The sequence below is a fragment of the Mus caroli genome, unplaced genomic scaffold (assembly GCF_978045245.1).
Source record: "Mus caroli unplaced genomic scaffold, Mus_caroli_1 scaffold_15, whole genome shotgun sequence".
In the NCBI taxonomy this organism is placed as follows: Eukaryota; Metazoa; Chordata; class Mammalia; order Rodentia; family Muridae; genus Mus; species Mus caroli.
The window spans coordinates 62,650,032-62,671,214 of NW_028227270.1; the positions used below are offsets into that span (position 1 = coordinate 62,650,032).

At 46.1% G+C, this 21,183-nt stretch overlaps 1 protein-coding gene across 1 annotated transcript in view; it reads left to right on the forward strand.

Moving 5' to 3' along the window:
• The window catches only part of Spock1 (SPARC (osteonectin), cwcv and kazal like domains proteoglycan 1), a 482,809-nt gene that overhangs the window by 210,654 nt on the left and 250,972 nt on the right, over positions 1 to 21,183 (forward strand). The window contains exon 3 of the mRNA XM_021180195.3: positions 7,278 to 7,323. Coding sequence (XP_021035854.1) covers positions 7,278 to 7,323 — 46 coding nt within the window. The remainder of the gene's footprint in view (positions 1 to 7,277; positions 7,324 to 21,183) is intronic.

Sequence of the window (21,183 nt, forward strand, 5' to 3'; positions counted from 1 at the left end):
TCTGTTCTCCTGGGGCATCCCGCTGTCATAGAGCTCTAGAAGTGAGAGTGTTGAGAGTGTGTGTCTGTCACTTGTTAGTTCTGGATGTCAGCCATGTCAGGGATTGGATTGTTGTAAGGCTCTAAGAACTTCCTGTGAGGTAGGTACCAGTGATCTTGTTTTATGTCTCAGGAAACAGACTCAGAGAAGCCTAGTATGTTAAGCAAGGCCACTCAACTGCTAAGTGCTGGGGTAGGAATTCATACCCAGGCCTGTTTGAAAGCCTGCCCTCACTCCTGCTGTCTTCTGGCCCATGGTACTGATTTTATCTTCTCTGTGGATATTGACAAGACTGCCTTTGGTTAGCTCAGACAACCTGGCAGCTTTGCTAATGAGGACAAGGGTTTGGGTGGTTTGGGTCTTGGTTCGATCTGTGTGAGTACAAAGAAACCTTTCAGCTTAGCTGTTATCAGAAGAATCCAAGAACAGATGTAGAACACAGTTTGGGGAAGGAAGCACAGACTCCCCTTTTCTATTGGGATGAACAACACCTTACTGCCTGGATGTCTTAACAGAGCTCACTGAGGCAGTGACAACTCTAATTGTCAGGACATCAGGGCGGGGTAGGGGAGGAAGACCAATCCTGCTCATCTCGCATAGTCCCAAGACCATAGATTCATGACTGCCCTGTGTTTGAGGTCCCCCACCCCCACCCCAGCTTTTCTGGAGCTTCAGGGCAAATAATGCTTTTGCAGAAATGCAGAAGGTCTATTAGTCTTGGTCTTTGATGTTGTCTTGGGATTTTATTGATTGGGCTGATGTTGTGGGCAATGAGTCGTTTGACATTTCTGCATATGGGAATAGTATCTGAATGTCTGGGTTTCATCAGAGTTTTGCTAGCTTTCCTGCAGTGTGCACAGGTAATTAGACACCCCATCCTCCCCCCAGTCATTACCCTCTTATATAAGTCCCTTCCCATGGGTTCTGTGGGTGACAGACCTTAGCAAAGGAATGACGGTAGGTGGCTTAAAATAACTGGCTATGACCGTTATAATGTTTCACAATTCTGATGCATTTATTTAAAAAATGTGTATATTCCTTCTTGTTGTTGATATGTTTCTTTTATTTTTTTTCCCATTCATTATGCTTTCGTACTCAGGAAGTTGAGGTAGGTTTTGCCTTTTCAAACATATGTAGATACAGTATCAATCAAAATAGTTGCCAGATAAAATGTAAATTGTATCTCAGATCTTTAATCTTCATGGTAAATATTTGCTTTAAATTCAGCCAACCAGGAATATACACGTTTGTTTCTCGTGGGTATATGTGAGGGATGTAATTTATCAAATGTATATGAGCAGCCCGTTGACTGCCTTATCTCTTCTCGTTAGTTACTCTACAAGTACGATTGCCGGTCATTATCTGTATTTTACTGGTGGGTTATTTATTGAAAGAGCTGAGAAACCCACATTGTTATTTTCTAAATCATTCTGTCTAAAGCCTGCAGGACTTTACACCAAATGTCAGACCAATTTATCAAAGAATAGCTCTATTCAGGGTGAAAGCGATTTAGAGCGTGTGTACAAACATCCCCCCACCTGTGCTTACACACACCAGCAATCGTTATGGGAATTTCTCAGGGGCTGGATCAGCTTTCTTATATTTGAAACAATTCAGCAAGAATTTATCATGGGCTGTTGAGTGATATACCTCAGGGACTATGCAGATAAGACTGTCCCTGTTCAGAAGTCACCTAGGCTCAGGAGAGTGTGGGTATGTTAGTGTGTGTTGGGGCGGGGGCGGGGATGGGATCATACATATAGCTTGAAATGCATTACAGCAGACAGCTCCCGTCCCTGGTCAACCAAAGTCCCAGTGAATGATGTCTAAGATGGTCCAATTCACTGCTCAATCTGGACTGGGTGGTCGGTTGACCATTTCATTCAAGGTTGGCTCTGGAGCTATTCCCAGGTGGTGGGCGAGGCAGGCTTGACAGAGAATACATCAACAAATAACTTGTTGCTGGCTCTGAAATACGAAGGGGCACAGCTCAGGGGTGAGGTCGCTGCATGGGAGGCTATGTCCCTTTCCCAACAGACGAGCTGCTTTGTACCAGATAGTAGATCGATCAGCAAGCACTTCCACTGTACAAAAGTTAAAAAAATCACAGAAAAGTGTCCTAATCTAGAGAAGGTACTCTTATAGAAGTCTGGCATGGAACTTCTATGAGCCATTTTAGGGGATACCCCCAACCCCCACCCAATAACCCACTCTCCCCATTCCTCAGGAGCCAGGCAAATGGAATGAACCTTTGGAAAGTTTGGCTCCAGGTCTTTACAGGTCTTTTCATGGGTTTATGCTTGGCAGAGTCAGCCTCCCTCTTGGAAGCTACTACAGGGAAATGCTGCTTCCCTATAATAGAGAGACATACTTCTCTCTGTTGATTGACAGTGGCCCCACAGAAGACCCTGTAGGATTCCCCCCCCCCCCCCACTTTCTGTAGCTTGCTTCTCTGCTCACGACTTTCTTGTTCACCCCTGGTCAGGGCAAATGCAGCCCTCGTTTATTTTCCAGGCTGGTAATTTGTATTGTCTCAGGTTATCTTCAGATGGATCTGCAGGGCTCAAACAGTTTAGCTAAAATATGTATGAGGGAGAAATGCTCTGTTTCATGTGCGCTTGGTGGCTTTGATCCATGGCATCTGAAGCTGTTGTATGCAATAAATTACGCCCTCATCTCCTCATTCAGCAGCCACAGAACTTGAGTTTCCAGCTTGGCATTTGCTTGCCTCTGCCCCTAACTTTTGCTCAGATTGACTTTCACAGCCCTGGTAGCAGAAATAGGAAGCTCCCTGGGGGAGATTCAGGCTAAACTGTGTCAGCCATTTTGGGTTGTGGCACAAGGGAAGAGCAGCCATGTTCGATTAGGCTATTGGACAGGTCCATCTACGGTGAGGTAGAGTACAATGCCCTGGGTTGTCACCTGTGCGTGACTGGCTTCAGGACCCTGAGAAACCATAACCTGGAATATTCACATCTCTGAAGTAAATTCTGTAGTGTCTGCATAGGATCTGCTCATGTTCTCCCCTTTGCATCATCCCTGGGTCACACATAATAATTAATATAGTGGAAATGCTATGTAAATGATTATTAGGCCACATGATCTGGGGAATAATTTATAAGAAAGTTGACTGTGTTCAGCACAAATGCAGGTGTTGTTCAAAGATGTTTGCTGCTGGATTGAATGTAGAGATGTGGCATTTATGGGTATGAAGAACTGACTGCATCGATGTGTATCTCCACACATATTAATGTGACTTGTGAGTATACACAGATTATCAGTGTAATTTATAACATGCACCATGTGATATAAAAATACACATGCGAATGCATTTATAGGCAACTTTATATACATTTGTGAGTATTGCAAATGTGTACATATATGTGTATATGTGTGTACTATGTGTTTATACTCGTGTGTGTATCTATGTGTGCCTGTGTGTATGCGTGTTTGTATATGTGTATGTGTGCATATGCATAAATGTGTGTATGTGCACACACATACAAATCTTCTTTTTACGGGTACTGATCAGAAAAGAGTCCCTCTAGTCCAAGTGAAACCTCAGTTAACTCCTTTGCTCCAGCCATTCATTTTATAACCCCAGGGCTGTGTTCCTGGGGATGTTTAGCTAATGAATGGATGGAGAAATAGATTTTTGTCCCTGCTGATACTCTAGCGTGGTGCAATAGTTCCACCCAGTCTCTGACTCATCATTTGCTGTGAGCACCAACCATCAACCATTCTTTGCTCCATCTCAGACGCACAACAACCTATCATTTTCTCACGGGCAGTCAGGCCGACTCTTCAGGTATTTGCTGCCGTGAAACAATGTAATGATTCAGTCATCAGTCAGTACACTCACGCTTGAGCCTCTGTTAAGACAGATAGGTTCTTGGAAGAGTCTTAACTGACCAGAGTTGAGGAGGTGTCCCTTATGGGATAGTACAGTAAAATAGAATTTGCCTTCCTTCCTACGAGTTGGCTGCACTGCAGAGCAAGCCTATGTGCTTCTTGTCCAGGAGAAGCCTGATACCCATAGACCCTGCAGGATGGGCGAGAGCAGTATCCACATCGCTCTGTCTGGGTAGCACGTTCATGGGTATTATTGAGTCTAATAAATGACTGTATTTAGCTGTTTACTTTTCTAGTTAGGCTCATGTCTTAAAAGTGGCTATTTCTTGGCCCTTGAAAGTCTTTTAAAAGAACTCCATCATTAGATGACCACATTTCTAGTCAAGAGGCCAGTTCAGACAGACTCGCCCGTCAAGCTTTCGATTATTCAGTAGCCTTCATCCTCATGTGAGTTTGAACAGGCATCAATTTTCTTGGGCTAGAAAAATGGTCAGAGGTGAGGACTCTTAGCGTCCAGGTCTCTGCTGGCATTGCACATGGCCACTGAGGTCTTAGTAGCAGAACTACACCATTACACAGTGCAGCATCTGGGTGTGGGGCCAGGTGCCCTGTGGGTAGTTGACAGTAAGACCTGTGTTTTCATTTAGACAGAAAATGAAGGCCTAGCTTGTGCAAACTGGGTCTTAGTCCCTAGAGAGGAAACCAGCCCTGATATTGGTGGCCTGACAGCTTGGGAGTGTAGAGAGCTCTCCTAAGTCTCTGGAGGATCCCAGTGGTTAGGTAGGTGGGGCCCGAGGATGATGAGCAGGCTCCCAGGTGAAGTCTGTACCTGGTATTCTTTCATCTCTGGCTCTTTGCACCTTGCTGGTGCTACCTCATCCAAATGTCTCCTAGAGGAAATTAACCGAAGCAGCTGAGCCTGCGTGGGCTTCCCTGAAGCACCTGTACATGTTAGACTAGTGGGCACGCATGCTCTGACGCATCATACTCTGACCCTGGAGGCAGGTGTGACATCTAGAAGCCCCTCCCTGATGCCCACTGCCCATTTCCCAAACGAGCTTTGTTTGCATGGAGTTTCACATATCATGATCTTGGCTTCCGGTGTAGGGCACAAAGCTCTGGGAGCCCTGGGCCCTTTAGCCCGTGTTGTAGTCCACTTTCCTTTAGCGCAGAGAAAGCAGCCCAATGCAGGGCAGAATTCCCCATCCCACTTGGCCTGACTGGGCAAGGAGATATTTGAAGGACTTACTTTTCCATAATGCGTTTCCATTCAAGGTATGCTTTCACATTTGCAGTAATTAGGCAGTGTTATTACAGTTGCAGCGGGTTTTTTTTTTTAAATCTAAGGTAGATGCCAGCTTTTAGCGGCCTTATATTTAAGCTTTCTTCCCAGAAGAAAAATGTAAAAATAGCAATTAGAGTTAACCTGCGGAGTGACAAGGTCCAGAAGAATGGTTCAGATTCCATCCAGGTTCTCCAGTTCGCTAAAATCATTAGGGGATAGTCTGTTCTCGGGACTTGTTCAACTCAGTCTAGGACATCAAAGAGAATGTAACATGTGAGATGAAAGTTAAGCAACGCGTCTCAGGCTCTGGGCCCTTCCCCGATGGACATACATCTTTGGCTTCCAGAGTGTCCATGAATTAGGACAGCATGTTCAAGTGAAAATATTTCAGCAGATCCCCTACAGCACACTAGGACTTTACACCACCCTCTTTTCACAAGAAGAGTCCATTGTTTGGCAGCCTGAATAGTTTGTTATCTTTGTCCTCTATTGGCAAAAGCCAGTCCATTTTGGGTAATCTCTTGCCTTACCTTTGTGAACCATAGACTTCTCTGTAAGAGGCTTGTCTAAGGCTAAGAGGACATTAACCGTCAGACAGAAACATGGAGTGCCGAATATCTGATGTCCACACTTTACCCTGAGACCTGCTAGCCCTGGTGATCAGGGCTGAGACAGCACAAACCCCAAATGTGGATTGTATTTAAAACAGTAAACTGGAGGGGCGATGTTGCAGGTAGATTATTCTAGGCTTTCTCAATGATGGCTCTTGGGACAGATCTCAAGGCAAGTCAGAGGAACGGGACAGTTGCACCATAAACTTCAAGCTGGAACAAAGCGCACCAGTTCCTTAGAGTTAGAAATAGCTCAGTGCTGAGTCTCAGGGACCCTGGGAGGCTGCTTGTGTTTCCTTGCACTCTGCCAAATGGAACCACTGGCCATGAAGGGTGTGTTCTCATTAAACTCTAAATCTAGTTCCTAAAATCTCTGTGGGCTTGGGTGACTTCAACAAGGATCTAATATAGTCAGTAATTGAACTAGGAGGAGGTTCCTGAAACCCCCAGGAGATTGTGTGGGAGATGGACTGACACATGAGATAGTGCGGACAATAATTTAAACCAATTGTACCCTTGGATGTAGACTAACTTCTCCAGGAGTCAAATCATTTCAGACAGCCTTTCGAAGGCCTGTGGACCACCTAGACAAAACCACATGACTCACAAACTAGCTATGAGCCGAAAAGGGCCAAATGTCCTAGAGGTGTGGTGGGGTGAGGTGGAACAGTATAGCCTCTTTGGCTTGCAAGCATGGATGTGCAGGGGAGGCTGGGGCCAAAGGCGGTTGTTTGGGAGGGGCAGGGCTGCTGGAAGTAAGGAGAGTTAACAGAACCCTGAAGAACTAGTTTCTTGCAGTTTCAAAGTAATGAAGTGTCCACCTTGGCACATGCTTGATGCAGACTCCAGGCAGGAAGTACTTGGTTCTGCAGGGAACAGGGCATCCTTTGCTTTCTACCTCCTTCCTTCCCTAAAACAAAAGACATTAAGCTAAACACACACCCACTTCCCACCCTTCTCCATCCCTATACCAAAAGGCATTAAGCTAAACACACGCCCAGGGTCCTTTTAACATTTGCACGGCCCTCTGGTTTCAGACTCTGTAAGTGTTAGGAAGCTGGAAGTGTGCAGCACAAGATATATGTCTCCCTGTAAAGGAAATGCTGACAGTTAAATTATCAGCTGTTACAAACACAGGGTCTTAATCATAAGTGAGAGCAGGCAGGCATCACCTACAGTATAATTGATAGCAAATACACCTCACACTTAGGAGATGTCTGGGTTTATATGTCAAACCAAGACGAGCAGAGCTGTTTCTGTATCGGGCTGAAGTGTTTTTATAACTCCTAGTGTTTAGTGTATTCAATTTGAAAGGTGTGAACAGGGGAAATAAATTGATATGTTTGATTGCATTTTAGTGCTCGTTCCGGGGAGAAGATCTGTAAGCAGTGAGGGTTTTCCTTTGTGCTTTGGAATCCGGGGACAAGTCAGTTTTCACGCAGTTCGGCGCGAGGATTCTGACACCTGACCTTTGTGTTTTTCTCTCCTAGGATGACTATTTCAGAAACTGGAATCCCAACAAGCCCTTCGACCAAGGTAAAGGATGCAGCACTCTAGCTGGCCACACCTCGGGAAATGTCAGCTCATTTTCCTGCCCTTGCATGCAGAGTTGATGGTCTCCCTCTCTCAGAGGCTTAGCTAGCTGTCTGGTTTCATTGACTTTGGGGCCTGAACTAAGTGGGGTGGTAGAAATTATTTTATCAAATTGGGCATTTGTCTGAGGCTATTTCCAGATAGATTTAAACATTAAAAAAAAACAAAAAACAAAAACTTGAACTAGCCAGTGCAATTATTGATTGGTTTTGTTGTTTGTTTTTTTTTTTAAAGGAAAGTGACTATCAAGCTTGTGAATTATGAGGCTAGCTGAACCTAGCAGTTTTATTCATAGAAGGTTCTGTGCTGAAAGATGTCCCTGCAATTCAATGATGGTGAAAAAGAATACTTCTGAGAGATTTTCACAGATACTTGGAATTATTTCTTAAATGTGTTCTTTATGGTTTTTTTTAAAAAAACAATTTAGTTATTTTTGTATGTGAGAGAGAGTGTGTGTGTATGTGCATATAAGTGTACATGTGTGTCTGTGTGTGCAAATGTGTGCATGTGTGTGTATGTGCATGTAAGTGCACATGTGTGTATACATGTGTATCTGAGTATGTGTGTGTCTGTGTATGTATGTGTTTGCACATGTGTTCATGTGAGTCTGTGTGTGAAAAGTCATAGATGACTTTCAGGAGCCCGATGGGCTTTCCTTCCCCACATGGGTTACAGTGGTCACACTCAGATCATCTGGACTAGTAGGAATCACTTTTACCCTCGGAGCCATCTTGCCAAGCCCTATCCATAACGGCTTCTAAGTAGAAGCTGTTGCAGTGTCTAGTCATGGACAGGTAAAGGTTAGCCTTGTCTTCTTGGGCTCTTCCCCCTCATCCCAGCAGCCATGGAACTGTTTTCATGGGGGCCGATGTAAGTCACTATGTCCTTGTGTGAGTCACTAGGACACAATGAGGGCCCACTTTGAATTGCTGTTCTGTTCTTGCTATCCTGTGTGTGGCAGCTCTTGGCATGGACATCACTGCAGGAATTGATACTAAGTTGTGTTGTGGATATGCATGTGCCATTAAGCCCAAAACCCAGAGGAGACTCAATCTGCTGGGCATATTTCCAATGGCTCAGAATTCTGAGCCTCAGCTTCAGTTCCTTCACAACCCCTGGACTCTCCTTCTCTCATCAGCAAGACTGATGTTCAGATTTCCACGTGTTTGTCCCAAACCTTGAGGCAGTGCAACATTTTATCTGATCAGGCCCTCACACCTTCATCTATCCATCCACCTACCGACCTCAAACATTTACTGAGCTCTCACTGTTTGCCCAAATGCCAAGCCAAAGGGCCAAGCAAAGAGCCAACTGGACCATGGTTAGCGTCCCCAAGAGCTGCTCAGAGGGAGGAGCAAGGAGCAAGGAGCAAGAATGGGTATGGCGTCAGTGGGATGTGCTATAGGCTGCAGTGCAGGTGTGTGCAGGGAAGCATGCATAGCTGTGGAGAGGACTGTGGCAGGGGGCTTGTGGGTCAGCGGTCAGCGTGTTGGAGGGAGTGGGTGGAGAATGTGTGCAGACAGCTTCCCTTTGGAGGCTTTGTCTGGGTGACACATGCATTCGCCTTCCAGGGCCGTGTTCTTTTACAATCACTACATCATCTCAACAATTCACGGTAGCTTATAAGCTTTATGCTAAGCATTTCTTTAATTTTTCAAGTGTTTTTTTAAAAAGAAGACTAGCCATTAATTTATGAAGAATTCTCATGGATGCAGAGTGACCCATTCCCTGCCTGTGTGAACAGGGGAGTCTATCTGGTGACCTCCACTTCAGGCTCTCCACTGTGGCTCAGCTCAGCTGTGAGGTACCCTGACCTGATGATGTTCTATGCTCAGTCACATTGATGGGTGCTTGTCCTCCAAGGATCTAGTAACCATCAGAGTTCCTCCCTCCCAGGGCTTATAGACATGGAGATTCCACAGAAGGAGGGCACATCTGCTTTGTTGATGCACATGAGAGAAGAGAATATATAAAGACAAGTGCCTATGCCTCCTGGATGGATAAGTGATAACTCCCCTTGCTCTGATGGCCACACAGGGACTCTGAGTCCCAAGGGAAGCACAGCCTTTAAGCTTAGGCAAAAACTCCAGACAGGACTTTGGCCATTGTTCTGAACAGAGCTCTGACCCTCTCTGCCTCTAGAATCTTAGGTTTGCTGAGATGAGCCCTCTCCCTATACCTCATGATGCTCAGGGGGTACAGATGGGAGTCCTCTGTATGGCTGCTTTGGCTATTTATATTCACAGCCAGGGGAGGGTGGTAAGTCGAGGGTAGCCTTCCCTTAAAATATCAGCCCCAGCAGATGTCACCAACTGCCTCGTGTGCTGCTTAACAGAAATGGAGAGTTACTGATGGCACTGACACCGCATCGTGAAATAAAAACCTCAGACACTGACCGTGGGGCATTTCATCTTCTGGAAAGTAGGAAAGTTATGGAACGCCACAGAAATTGTCAGAAGCACAAGGCCATTGCCATTCAGTCCTAGTGTGCTTTCTGCCGCTGTGATAAACACCACGACTCAAAGCAACTTGGGGAGAACAGGGTTCATTTGACTTACAGGTTACAGTCCATCATGGAGGCAAGTCAGGCCACGATCCCAGAGGCAGGAACTGAAGCAGAGACCATGGGGGAATATTGCTGACTGGCTGGATCCCCCTGGCTTGCTCAGCCATCTTTTTTTTTTTTGTACGACTCACCAGTCCAGGAACAATACCATCTGTGGTAGACTGGGCCCTCCCAAGTAAAAAGTTAACATCAAGGAGGTCACATGACCAGGTTAAATTTCCTTTCCCCTTATAAGGTCATGTCCAGCACCTGGACTTCCTCCTTATGCAAATGAGGCATCCCTAGAACCCTGGCCAATGATGTACACTCATCCCAAAGCCCCAGCTCATTTCCAAAGGATTAAATAGCCTTCATTCCCCTCCCCTTCCCAATTAAACAAGCTGTTCAATGAAGCCTGCCTCCCAAAAAGTCTGCTCTTGTCTTACTCACCCATCTCCAGAGGCCTCCATCATCTCTAGCCACTCCCACCATTTAGGGGAAGGGGGCAGATTGACAACTACAGTTCGTAGGGTCCAAAGGAGAAAGATGGAATTTATGGAACTACAATACTGTCATTAAGGAGATAAAAAAATATATGGCTTTGGGGTTTCAGAGTTAGGGATGAAAAAGCCATGTAGCAAATTCTAATGAGTTACTTTGAAGCTTCCCGATCGTCCTTTTAGAAAAAGAACACTGAGGCTTGTTTGCATGGGAGTGTGGGAGGTTGTGTGTCTCTGTGTGCCTCTGTAAAGACATGCTCACTTTAGCATGTTTAGAATGTAATTCTGATGGCGTGTACATGTCTCAGAGCAATGGAGCACAGATGGGCTTAGATCTCTCCTGTAGCTGTGGTCCACTCAGGAATGAGCCTGCCAGTTGGTACTGGTATGAAGTCCCAAGTGATGGACAAACCATGTTAGGTCTCAGAGACTCAGCGTGGGACCGGTTAGAGACAAGTGCACGTCTTTATAGAGAAAGACAGGGTGTTTCAGGGACAGCGCACAGTCTTGGCTTTGAGGGTGACACTCCTTGGGCAGGGAGTGGGTATCACCTTGTTGAGCAGCCCAGCAGGGGCTCACCCCCCAGCAGACTCAGATGACAATAGAACAATAGAAATGTCCATGAATTCATCTCCAGATTTTCAAAAGGCCAGGGAGTCAGGAGCCCTAGTCCATGGTGACTCATGGCAGGAGAGAAGAAAAACCCGATACTGAGGTAATCTCTTGCCAACTTTCCAACAAGCCCAAATGTTGGCCAAAAGCACAGAACATTCAAAGGGAAGTTTAACAAATAAGAGGGGAGGTATCTTCCCATTCTCCAGCTACCCTTTGGGTCCCAGAGGCCAGTGGGTACCCCACTGTGCCATGTTGCTGGCTGAAAGAGGGGTGTGGTTGAGAGAGTTCACTTATGGAATTGTTTGGAGCTTTTCCGTTTGGATGACTCTGAAAATTTACACGTGCAACCAGACAGGTGCGGAGTCTCTGTGGCTTTCTTCTTGGTGTGGAATTTAACCTCCCCCTCCACAGAGCCTCTGATTTGCATTCATTCAACCTTGAAGACCAATTCTTCGGGCTTCATTCACCTTCCCTGAGCCTGGGAACTGCTAAATTTCAGAGGCAGCTGGCCATGTTTGTGGGAAGCAACACGCTTGTTTCCCCAGCTTCCTTACATTTCTCGTTTCCTGGACAACTTCGGGAAGACATTTCCCCTAATCCAACACTTCTGATTCTCCTGCACTCTACCCTGCTTTCTATACCTCACTCCAGTGAAATTAATTCTTCTTCCTTCATTTCTTGTATGTCTTAACTCTGACAATGAAATAGCTATCATTTTTTTAAAAATTGGAGTATTGATTTTTAAATGTTGCAACTCAATTCTGGCAGGGAAGAGAACATCATTAATTCAAATATTGGTGTTCTTGGGTTTAACTTCATCTCATGGCTTTCAAATTGGATCAGGTTAAAAGTTTGGTCTTTTCCTCTGTCTGACTTTGCCTGTTTCACCTGTCTGAAATAAACCATCAGATGTGCAATATTGAAATCCCAAGGGAACCTCTCTCAGTCCTGTCTCCCATTTTCGTTTTTCTAAAGGTGACAGCTTTCCTTTCCATGTCATCTGAACATGTGTGCAAGGTGTTCCATTAAACTATGTTGTTTCGCAGTAGAAAACAGTGTCTCTGTCTTTAACAGGCTCACGGTGCTCGGCATTAGCGTCTGCCATTTTGGTTTTGTAGCCGGTTCCATGATGATGTAGCGTTCCTGCAGGCGCTCTGTTTACTCTGACTCTCCGCACTGATGGATGACTTCACTGTCTCTCTCCTGTTTTGTTTTTTTGGGGGTACTTTTTCTTAACATTCCCAACAGGTACACCCTGACTTTTCTGCCAAGCCTTTAGGTCTGCAGATAGTGGCATCTCCTAGAGGGGAGCCAGTGTAGGATGCTGTACTGGCTAGTTTTACGTCAACTTGACACAAGCTAGAGTCATTTTGGAAGAGGGAACCTCAGTTGGAAAAGTGTCCTCACCGGACTGGCTCGTGGGCAAGCCTGTGGTGCATGTTCTTAATTAATGGTTGATGGGGGAGGGCCTAGCCCATGGTGGTGGCTGGTGGTTCTGGCTTGTGTAAGAAAGCCAGCTGGGTAAGCTAAGGAGCAAGCCAGTAGTTAGCACTTCTCTATGGCGTCTGCATCAGCTCCTGCCTCCAGGTTCCTGCCCTGTTAGAGTTTCTGCCCTGGGTGATGGACCATAGTGAGACTCTAAGTTGCCATAAACCTTTCCACCCCAAGTTATTTATTGTCACGGTGCTTAACCACAGAGATAGTAACCCCAACTAAGACAACCACAATGGTGCCAGTATTAAAATGGGTGGCTTTGGCAAACCCCAGGGCCTCCCTTACCATGAGGCTGCCTGTCACCGACATAAAGGTTTCTCAGACCCTTGCAATCATGAATGCTAAGTTCTGAGAGCATTCTTCTGTATATGTTTTCTCATAGAGGAAAGACAAATGAAACATTCAAAACATAATGCTCTTCTTTTTAATGCTACAGGCTAACCAATGAGGTATGAATATAACTTCAATAAAACCAGTAGAATTAAATGGGCCTTTTAACCACCAGGGAGGGGAGAGGCATTTAGTGTATGCAGAAAGAAAGGCCCAAGCAGAGGCTGGTTTCTTATCTCAAGAGTCCTATGGGACCTTGCAGGGGTGTAAAGGATAGGGAAGGGGGTGAAGGGCTCCTGGTTAGATCTTGGCTGAGATGTACCACCAATACTCAGTGCCCCCGTTGATATACCTGTTACTTCCTCATCTGTACAGAGGCACTAACGTGTGATTCCATCTACATAGACATTTGTGAAAGTGATTATGCTCCCAAGGGCTGTGGGGCTGGTTGGGTGTAGAATATGAACCTGTACCCCTTCCAGTCTAATTTGCAAGGTGCACTTGTGCAGGATCCCATCCTCCCCCAGTGTCGGGACAAATGTGCCTCTCATGCTCTGGGACCCTCTGGCTTCTTTGATCTCTTCACTCCAAATGGGGGAAGGATAATGGAGTCCTGAGGGCAGTAAAAACCTCATCTTGTGTTCATGGACATTGTAGCTTCTTGTTTCCACAGAAGAGCCTCCTCAGGACATCCAATTCATTCTAAAGCCATGCTCATGACTCCCCTCAAACTTTTTTGATAATAGTTTTTACTCAAGAGGGGTGTGCTACATACAATTCTGTACTGCGGGTGGGCCAACAGCCTCTGGATTAATTGCATTGTGTTTGTTGAGCCACAGCAAGCCAGCTTTGGCTTAGATGAATTCTCAACAGAGTAAAATATGTCAGCTGAATTTAAAAGCCCATCCATATTGGTGGTTTACCTCCCTTATAGGAGCATGTAGAGTAGATCTGTGTTTTTCTCCATTTGCGCAGAAGGGAGATGGCTGCCTGAGAAAATGCTGGACCATACTCCATGCCTAAAACCGAAGCATCTTGCTTGTTAGTGCCCTCATCTGCATTATGTAGCATGTGATTGACGGAGTGATATAACGTTCCTTTTATACAGTCACCATGTGCACAGGAGCAGCTAGCATCTGTAAGGAAGGCTCTGGCCCTGCAGTGTTGGAGACAGGCCTCCGTTCCTAACTCTGCCCTTGTATGGTCCTCTGCAAGAGGACAGGCAATGTCTTCCTGGGCCTTGGGTTCCTTGTCTCTCCAGAGCTTATGGGGTTTATTATATCTGTGATGTGAAGAACTACAAAATTGATCCAACCTCACTGTAAAGCACCCAGCAGGGGCCAGAGAGCTCTGTCATAGGATGTGCTATTAATGTTTCCTTCTGGAGCCCCAGGTGTGGGAGGATCTGTACACTCGAGCGAGAGCTAGCTGGCCTGTCAATCATCGAGTCAAGCATGGAGCTTGTGGGCACTGCTCTCACTGAGGTTTGTTGTCTAGTCTGACACCCAGGAAATGCGGTCAGCTGGAGGGTGCTGGAAGGAACTCCGAAAAAGCTTTTAGGGTCAGGGGAGCTCAGGTCAGAGGTTATCAGTCTTTCCTGGGCAATGTCTGGGAGAAGTGCCTCGTGCCTTCCTAAAAATGGGCATGCATTTGGAGGGGGGCTACACTGGAAGCACAGGGCAAGGAGAAGTATTTTCTGATCATGGCCAGTCACAGTGACCAGAGTAGAGTCCCCCAGTGTGAGGGGACTCAGGGCTATTACAAACAAGTGCATCAGAGTGGGTCACTCATAAGCAGCTGACCCTTATTCCTTCTGCTTCTGGAAGCCACAGCCTGTGCTCAAGGTGGCAGCATGGGGAAGGGTGGTGGTTTGGTGAGGGCCTCTTTTCAGTTAACAATGGCTAACTTTTCCTCCAGTCTTCTCAGGGAAGTCAGAGCCAAGGTGTCTTCTGGGAACTGATAAGGACACCGTGCCATCGGACACCATCAGAATCTTACTCTATCTCCTAGAATCCTCACACCTGGAGCTCTCATACTGGGCCTTCAGACATCAGTATCAGAGCTTTCAGGGAACACAAACCTTCAGTCTCTCACAGGCAGGATGCTTCTCTTAGAAACACTGCCCGTAAGAGACACAAGGCAAATATGCTCTGCTGCTGGCCCTGATGTTTTTGTCTCTTACCTGCTTATCCCTGAGTTCTCCTGCACCTCGAGCAGGTGACTAAATAGGCAGGCAGACCTGGTGCCATGTGTGGAAAGTTGGGGCCCTGACAGCCTGTCCCAAGGGCTGGCAGGCTTCTGGGATGATCAGGAATATCGAGAAAGGAAGGTACGTGTGTGTGTGTGTGTGTGTGTGTGTGTGTGTGTGTGTGTGTGAAGCTTCCGTCTTCTCCACCGCTGGCAACATGGGTGTTTAAGATAACACTGGAAAGCCAGCTGGGCTGGCTTCACAGCACTTGGGGAGGAGGAGGATTTTCACAAAACTGAGGCCAGCCTGGGCTACACAGTGAGTTCTAGGCCATCCCGGGTTATAACATAAATCTCTGCATCAAAACAAACAAAACAACAGCAAAGGAAAACAGCACTAGATAAGGTCATTGTGTCTCTAGGCTGTTTGCATCTGCTGTCCTACTGGGAGCCAGTGGCTGTGGGTTAGACTTTGCCTTCTTGGTTTAGGGGTGTGTGTGTGTGTGCTTGTGTATATGTGTAGTAAGGAGGTCATTTGGTCCTTTGGAGTTCTCTCTAACCCAGATCATCTGGGTCTCCAAGAAGTGGACATAGTACCTGTACCTAACTGAGTTGGAGAGTTAACTGTGCTCAGAGAGCAGAAGTCACAAAGGAGTTCAAGACAAGATTGAAAGCCCCAAGCCTGGCCAGTGGAGGGCTGGGACTGCTAGTTCCATATGGCCTCTTGTATCTCCTAGAGATTTAGTGATGAGTTGTTTAGATATCTCTCTCTCTCTCTCTCTCTCTCTCTCTCTCTCTCTCTCTCTCTCTCACACACACACACACACACACACACACACACACACACACACCAAGAACTACAAGAACATGGTGGTGCTGTTGGGACTGAGAAGCCTTAGTGCCCCAGGCATTAGGCAGAGCTGCTTGAGCTGGTGAACACTGGTGGACAAACTGAGTTTCCTGGCTACCTCGGCATCAAAGGGCTAGCCGGTGCTTGGCCAGGTAGAGACATGTGCCATTGCCCCAGCAGCTCCTGTTTGTTTCAGAGCAGGCTGAGACTGTCAGAGGAATCCTTTGTCAAGGCAGGAAGATTCCAGTTAGGTAAAAAAAAAAAAATACTGCCTTAGTTTTATTTCTGTTGCTGTTATTTAAAAAAAAAAAAATCCCAACAGAAGGCAGCTTCAGGAAGAAATGAGTTTACAGTTCCAGGTTCTATAGACCCTCATTTTGGAGAAGTCAAGGCAGGAACCTGAAACAGCTGGCCACATCATGTCTCCACTCAAGAGTAAAGGGAAATGAACGCATTCGTGCTGAATGTTGGGCTAGCCTTCTCGACCCTTAGACAGCCGACAGCCCCACACCAGGGAAGGGTGCTGCCCGCTGCCAGGCTGACTCTCTCTCCATCAGATAAAGCAGGGTAGGCTATTCCTCACACACACGCCCACAGGTAAGCCTCATCTAGACAAACCTCCTTGAGACTCCTTTTCAGCTAGATTGCATCAACTTGCTGATGTAAAGTCACCATCATATTTGTCTGTGGTATCTTGGAAACCTGTGTTCTCTGCTGTGTCTCACTGCATTCTGCTCCAGCCACATCCCCCTCCCCGTCCCTACCTCTAAGACTTGGTGATGAATGTATTTGCCGCCTCCTCTTTGTACCTGCATCAGGGAATGTTCCATTTTCTCGCAGACACCTACTTAAAACATTCTTTTTCTTTAAATTTACATTCCAGTCGTTGCTCCACATGCTCCCACAGTTCCTCATCCTATTCCCCCTCCCCCTTGCCTCCCAGAGGATGCCTTGGCCCACACCAGGTCTCTCCCTTCCCTGGGGCCTCAAGTCTCTTGAAGATTAAGTACATCTTCTCCCACAGAGGCCAGACCAGGCAATCCTTTGCTATCTATGTGCCTCTGTCCTCTGACCAACCTGTGTATGCAACTTGGTTGGTAGCTCAGTCTCTGGGAGCTCCCTGGGGTCTGGGTTATTTAAGACTGCTGGTCTTCCTATGGGCTCGCCCTCCCCGTCAGCTTCTTCAATCTTTCCCCTAATTCAGCCATAGGGGTCCCCAACTTCAGCCCAATGGTTGGGTATAAGTGTCTGTTACTGTTTCAGTCAACTGCTAGTAGAGCCTCTCTGCCAGTAGAGCCAAGCTCCCGTCTGTAAACAAATCGTACCATAGTAGTGTCAGGTCTTGGTGTCTCTCCCCATCCCATGAGATGGATCCTAAGTTGGACTGGTCATTGAACCATCTTTCCTTCAGTCTCTTCTCCACATTTTGTCCCTGCAGTTCTTTTAGACAGAAACAATTCTGGGTCAGAAATTTTAACTGTGGGTTGGTAACCCTGTCCCTCCACTTGAGGCCCTTTCTATATACTGGGGGTGGATTCCGTTTTTGTTTTTTTTTTTTTTTTTAAGACAGGGTTTCTCTCTGTAGCCCTGGCTGTCCTGGCACTCAGGCTGGCCTTGAACTCAGAAATCTGCCTGCCTCTGCCTCCCCAGTGCTGGGATTAAAGGTGTGTGCCACCATGCCCGGCTTTTTTGGGGTGGATTCCTATTGAGTGCTGAGAGTCTCTCACCTCCCAGATCTCTGGTACTTTCTAGAGGGTCCCTCCTCCTGCCTACCCCCTCCAAGGTTGCATATTCCCATTCATTCTCCTGCCGCCCCCCCCCACCATACCTGATCAAAATGTTCTTTTTAGCTGTGTAACCAAATGCCTGGAAGCCTGACATGTCTTTATTAATTTTTAAAATTTACTTCCTCTGTTTCATTCATGGAAAGGTAATGTGCAACCATACATAAGTATCTGCTAAAATCATCAACAACAACAAAAAAAACCAAAAATAGATGACTCCCTATGGTTTTGGAAGTGGGCTTAGGAGGGAGAGCCTTGTTCATGCTAGTGTCTGACAGTGACAGAGATGTTACTTCAAGAACTGTCTTATAGGTCTATAATTAATCCGGCAGTACTGAGTACACAGTCTTCTAGAGGTCTGACTTGATGCACGGTTAAAATTGCTGAGATAGAAAAGAATAGAAGGTCCACGCCTCCGTCAGGGGTGGCTGTGAGGGGGCTGATTCTGAGAAGTGTTTAGCACCGGGAACAGAGAGTGCTGGGCTCTTCCTGGCAGGAACAAGGCATTGAATGATCTCTGTTGCCAATTAATGGAAGCAAATGGATCTTCTGTCTTCAGCCAAGTGGCAGCTGAGCCAGACGCCTTTATTGAGATGTCCAGACAATCAGAATCGGATTCCTCAGTACACGGTCACCTTCCTGCATGCTGAGGTAGGAGGTCAGTCACACCATAGGAGAATGGCAGATGAAAAGAATTACCTTCATAGACCTTAGAAGCCCAGGCAGCCACTGGGCGGTGGTGGCGTATGCCTTTAATTCCAGCACTTGGGAGGCAGAGGCAGGCAGATTTCTGAGTTTGAGGCCAGCTTGGTCTACAGAGTGAGTTCCAGGACAGCCAGGGCTATACAGAGAAACCCTGTCTCAGAAAAAAAAAAAAAAAAAAAAAAAAAAAGCCCAGGCAGCTATGTGGTATCATCTGCATTAACAAAGTGACATGTGCATTTTGTTTGTACTTCCCTTGCACATGTGAATGCACACATACATGTAAACATATAGGTACACACATGTGTGCACATAGGTACACATGCATGCTCACACATGTACACATAGGCACTCCCAGGCACATGCCTATACATATGCATGTGCACACATGCATATAAGCACATACACATATATACAAACACACATTCATACTCTCATTTTATAAATAGGTACACATTTAGTACCTATACGGATGCTAAGACCTTGATAAAACCCATGCTTTATTTAAGGACACCATCAAATTCCTGCTTGGCCATGAAAGAAAGTCCTCAGCCAACCAGGAGACTGTTAGCATGGTGGCCATGTTCAGAGGGTAGCAGGAAGCTGAATACAAATTAACCATTAAAAGAATTCCCTGTGATGAATTTGGACATGTTGAGAAGATATATAAATATAGGGATGTTATTGTAGATTGTTTTAAAATGAAAACGAACACAAAAATTCACTACAACCTAACAGAATGCTTATTCCTTTTCTTGGTGATTCAGTTAAGACAGATTATTTATGCAAAAAAATGCCCATGGGGAAAATATGATATTTGGATATAAACCATGCAAGTGTTGGCAGAACTGTGCTAGTAATTATGATTTTTGCCTTTAGTGAGGTTGATCCTGAGTCATTTTTTTTTCTTGTCTGTGATTAGGCAGGAGGAGAAATTCACACTTGGGAATGATAAAATTATATTGTCAGATTATGGGCAAACCTTTGTCATCTTGTTCTCATAGCTCAGCCAGGTTTCTCCACACTTAATTGGTTTCATTTTATGTACAGTTGGCGAAGCAGGGGTGGGTGCTGGAACACAGACAGGTGGGTAAGCCTCAGCTTCAGCTACATAGCACATGTGGCATGGTGTCTGCTCTGCAGATACAACAGCTGTACTTGGGCAAGTGCAGGGTCACCAGGGATGTTTGGCTTCTGTGCTAGTTAAACTCTCACGTTGACCCAACCTTGAACTATCTGTGAAGAGAGGCTTTGTGAGAAGTTATTCACATCAGGGTGGCTTGTGGGTATGTCTATGTCGGATTGCCTTGATTGTTAATTGATGTAGGGAAACCTAGCCCATTGTGAGCGGCGCCATTCCCTAGACAAGGGGTCCCAAAATGGATAAGAGTTAAGAACTGAGTAGGAACAAGTAAGGATAGGATGGCATGATGAGGCTAACTTGAAGAGTTCCTGCCTTGACTTTCTCTTAATGATGTAGCATGTGGTAGTTTGAAGATGCTTGGCCCATGGGAGTGACACTATTAGGAAGTACAGCTTTGTTGGAGTAGATGTGTCTTGTTAGAGGAAGTGTGTCACTATGTAGATAGGTTTTGAGGGCTCCTAGCGCTCAAGCTCCACCCAGTGCAGAAGAGACAGTCTTCTGGCTACAGTTGGATCAAACTGTAGAACTCTCAGCTCCTTCTCCAGCGCAGTGTCTGCCTGGACACTGCCATGCTTCCGGCCATGATGAAAATGGACTGAACCTCCGAACCTGTAAGCCATAAATGCTGTCCCTTATAAGAGTTGCCTTGGTCATGGTGTCTGTTCTCAGCAATGGGAACTCTAACTAGGACACAGTGTAATTTGGAATCATAAGCCAAATAACGTCTTTCTCCCTGAAGTCACTGCTTTTTCAGGATGTTTTACTAAAAGAATCAGCAGCTTTCAAGGGTAACTGGATATGGCAGGCAGGAGTTGTAAAAGGACAGATTTGAGCCTAGTCCAAGTGTGATGGTCTCACAGCTTGAGCCCCTACCCCAGATAAACTGAACACTGGGTAGGGCCAGGGCAACCACTGGTGTAGCTTCTGACCTTGAGACTAAGTGGTTGTCTGAGAGGAAGACTAGTGAGAGGGGAGGCTGTATTTTATGGACTGTTTCTATAGGGCTTCCCTGCTGCATCCGAGGTACATTTGGCTTACCAATTCTTCTCCGGATAGCTTTGAAGACTGACTACCAAGTGGGGCAGAAGGACCCAATCAAATCAGCATTCACTGGAGACACAGAGGACTGTTGAAGAAAAATAGCTGGATAACTCTGACTTGGGGAAAAGTGACAAACCTAATCAAGCTTAGGACTTCGGTCTCAAAGGCAACGCCAGTCTGTACTCGCTCCTTCGAACAGGCCTGTTGTCCTTGTTAAGAACAGCAGCAGCGCGAATGGCAGCCCCAAAGGCATAATCTCTTTTCCTAGAGTCTCCAGAACGGCCACACATCCCCAGATGCTGTTCTATTTCTTATAGAATTCATGTGACAGCATTGATGTATTCTGTCAAGAAGGACATGTGTTTGCCTGATGTTCATATGTTTGGGGTAAAAGGTGGGACTAGAGAAGGGATTTAGGGAGCCACCATCTTCAGTGAGTACCCTCTGAATGCCTGGGGGAACAGGTTAGCCTGGTCCCTAACTTCAAGGAAAATCCAGGCCCTCTAGTGGGCTCTTGTCCTACTCTGAATGGTGGAGTCACATCCATGGATCCCCATGCTGTAGCCCCAACAGGAAGTGCACCTGTGTATTTCTTTCAGCTGTCTTAGCTC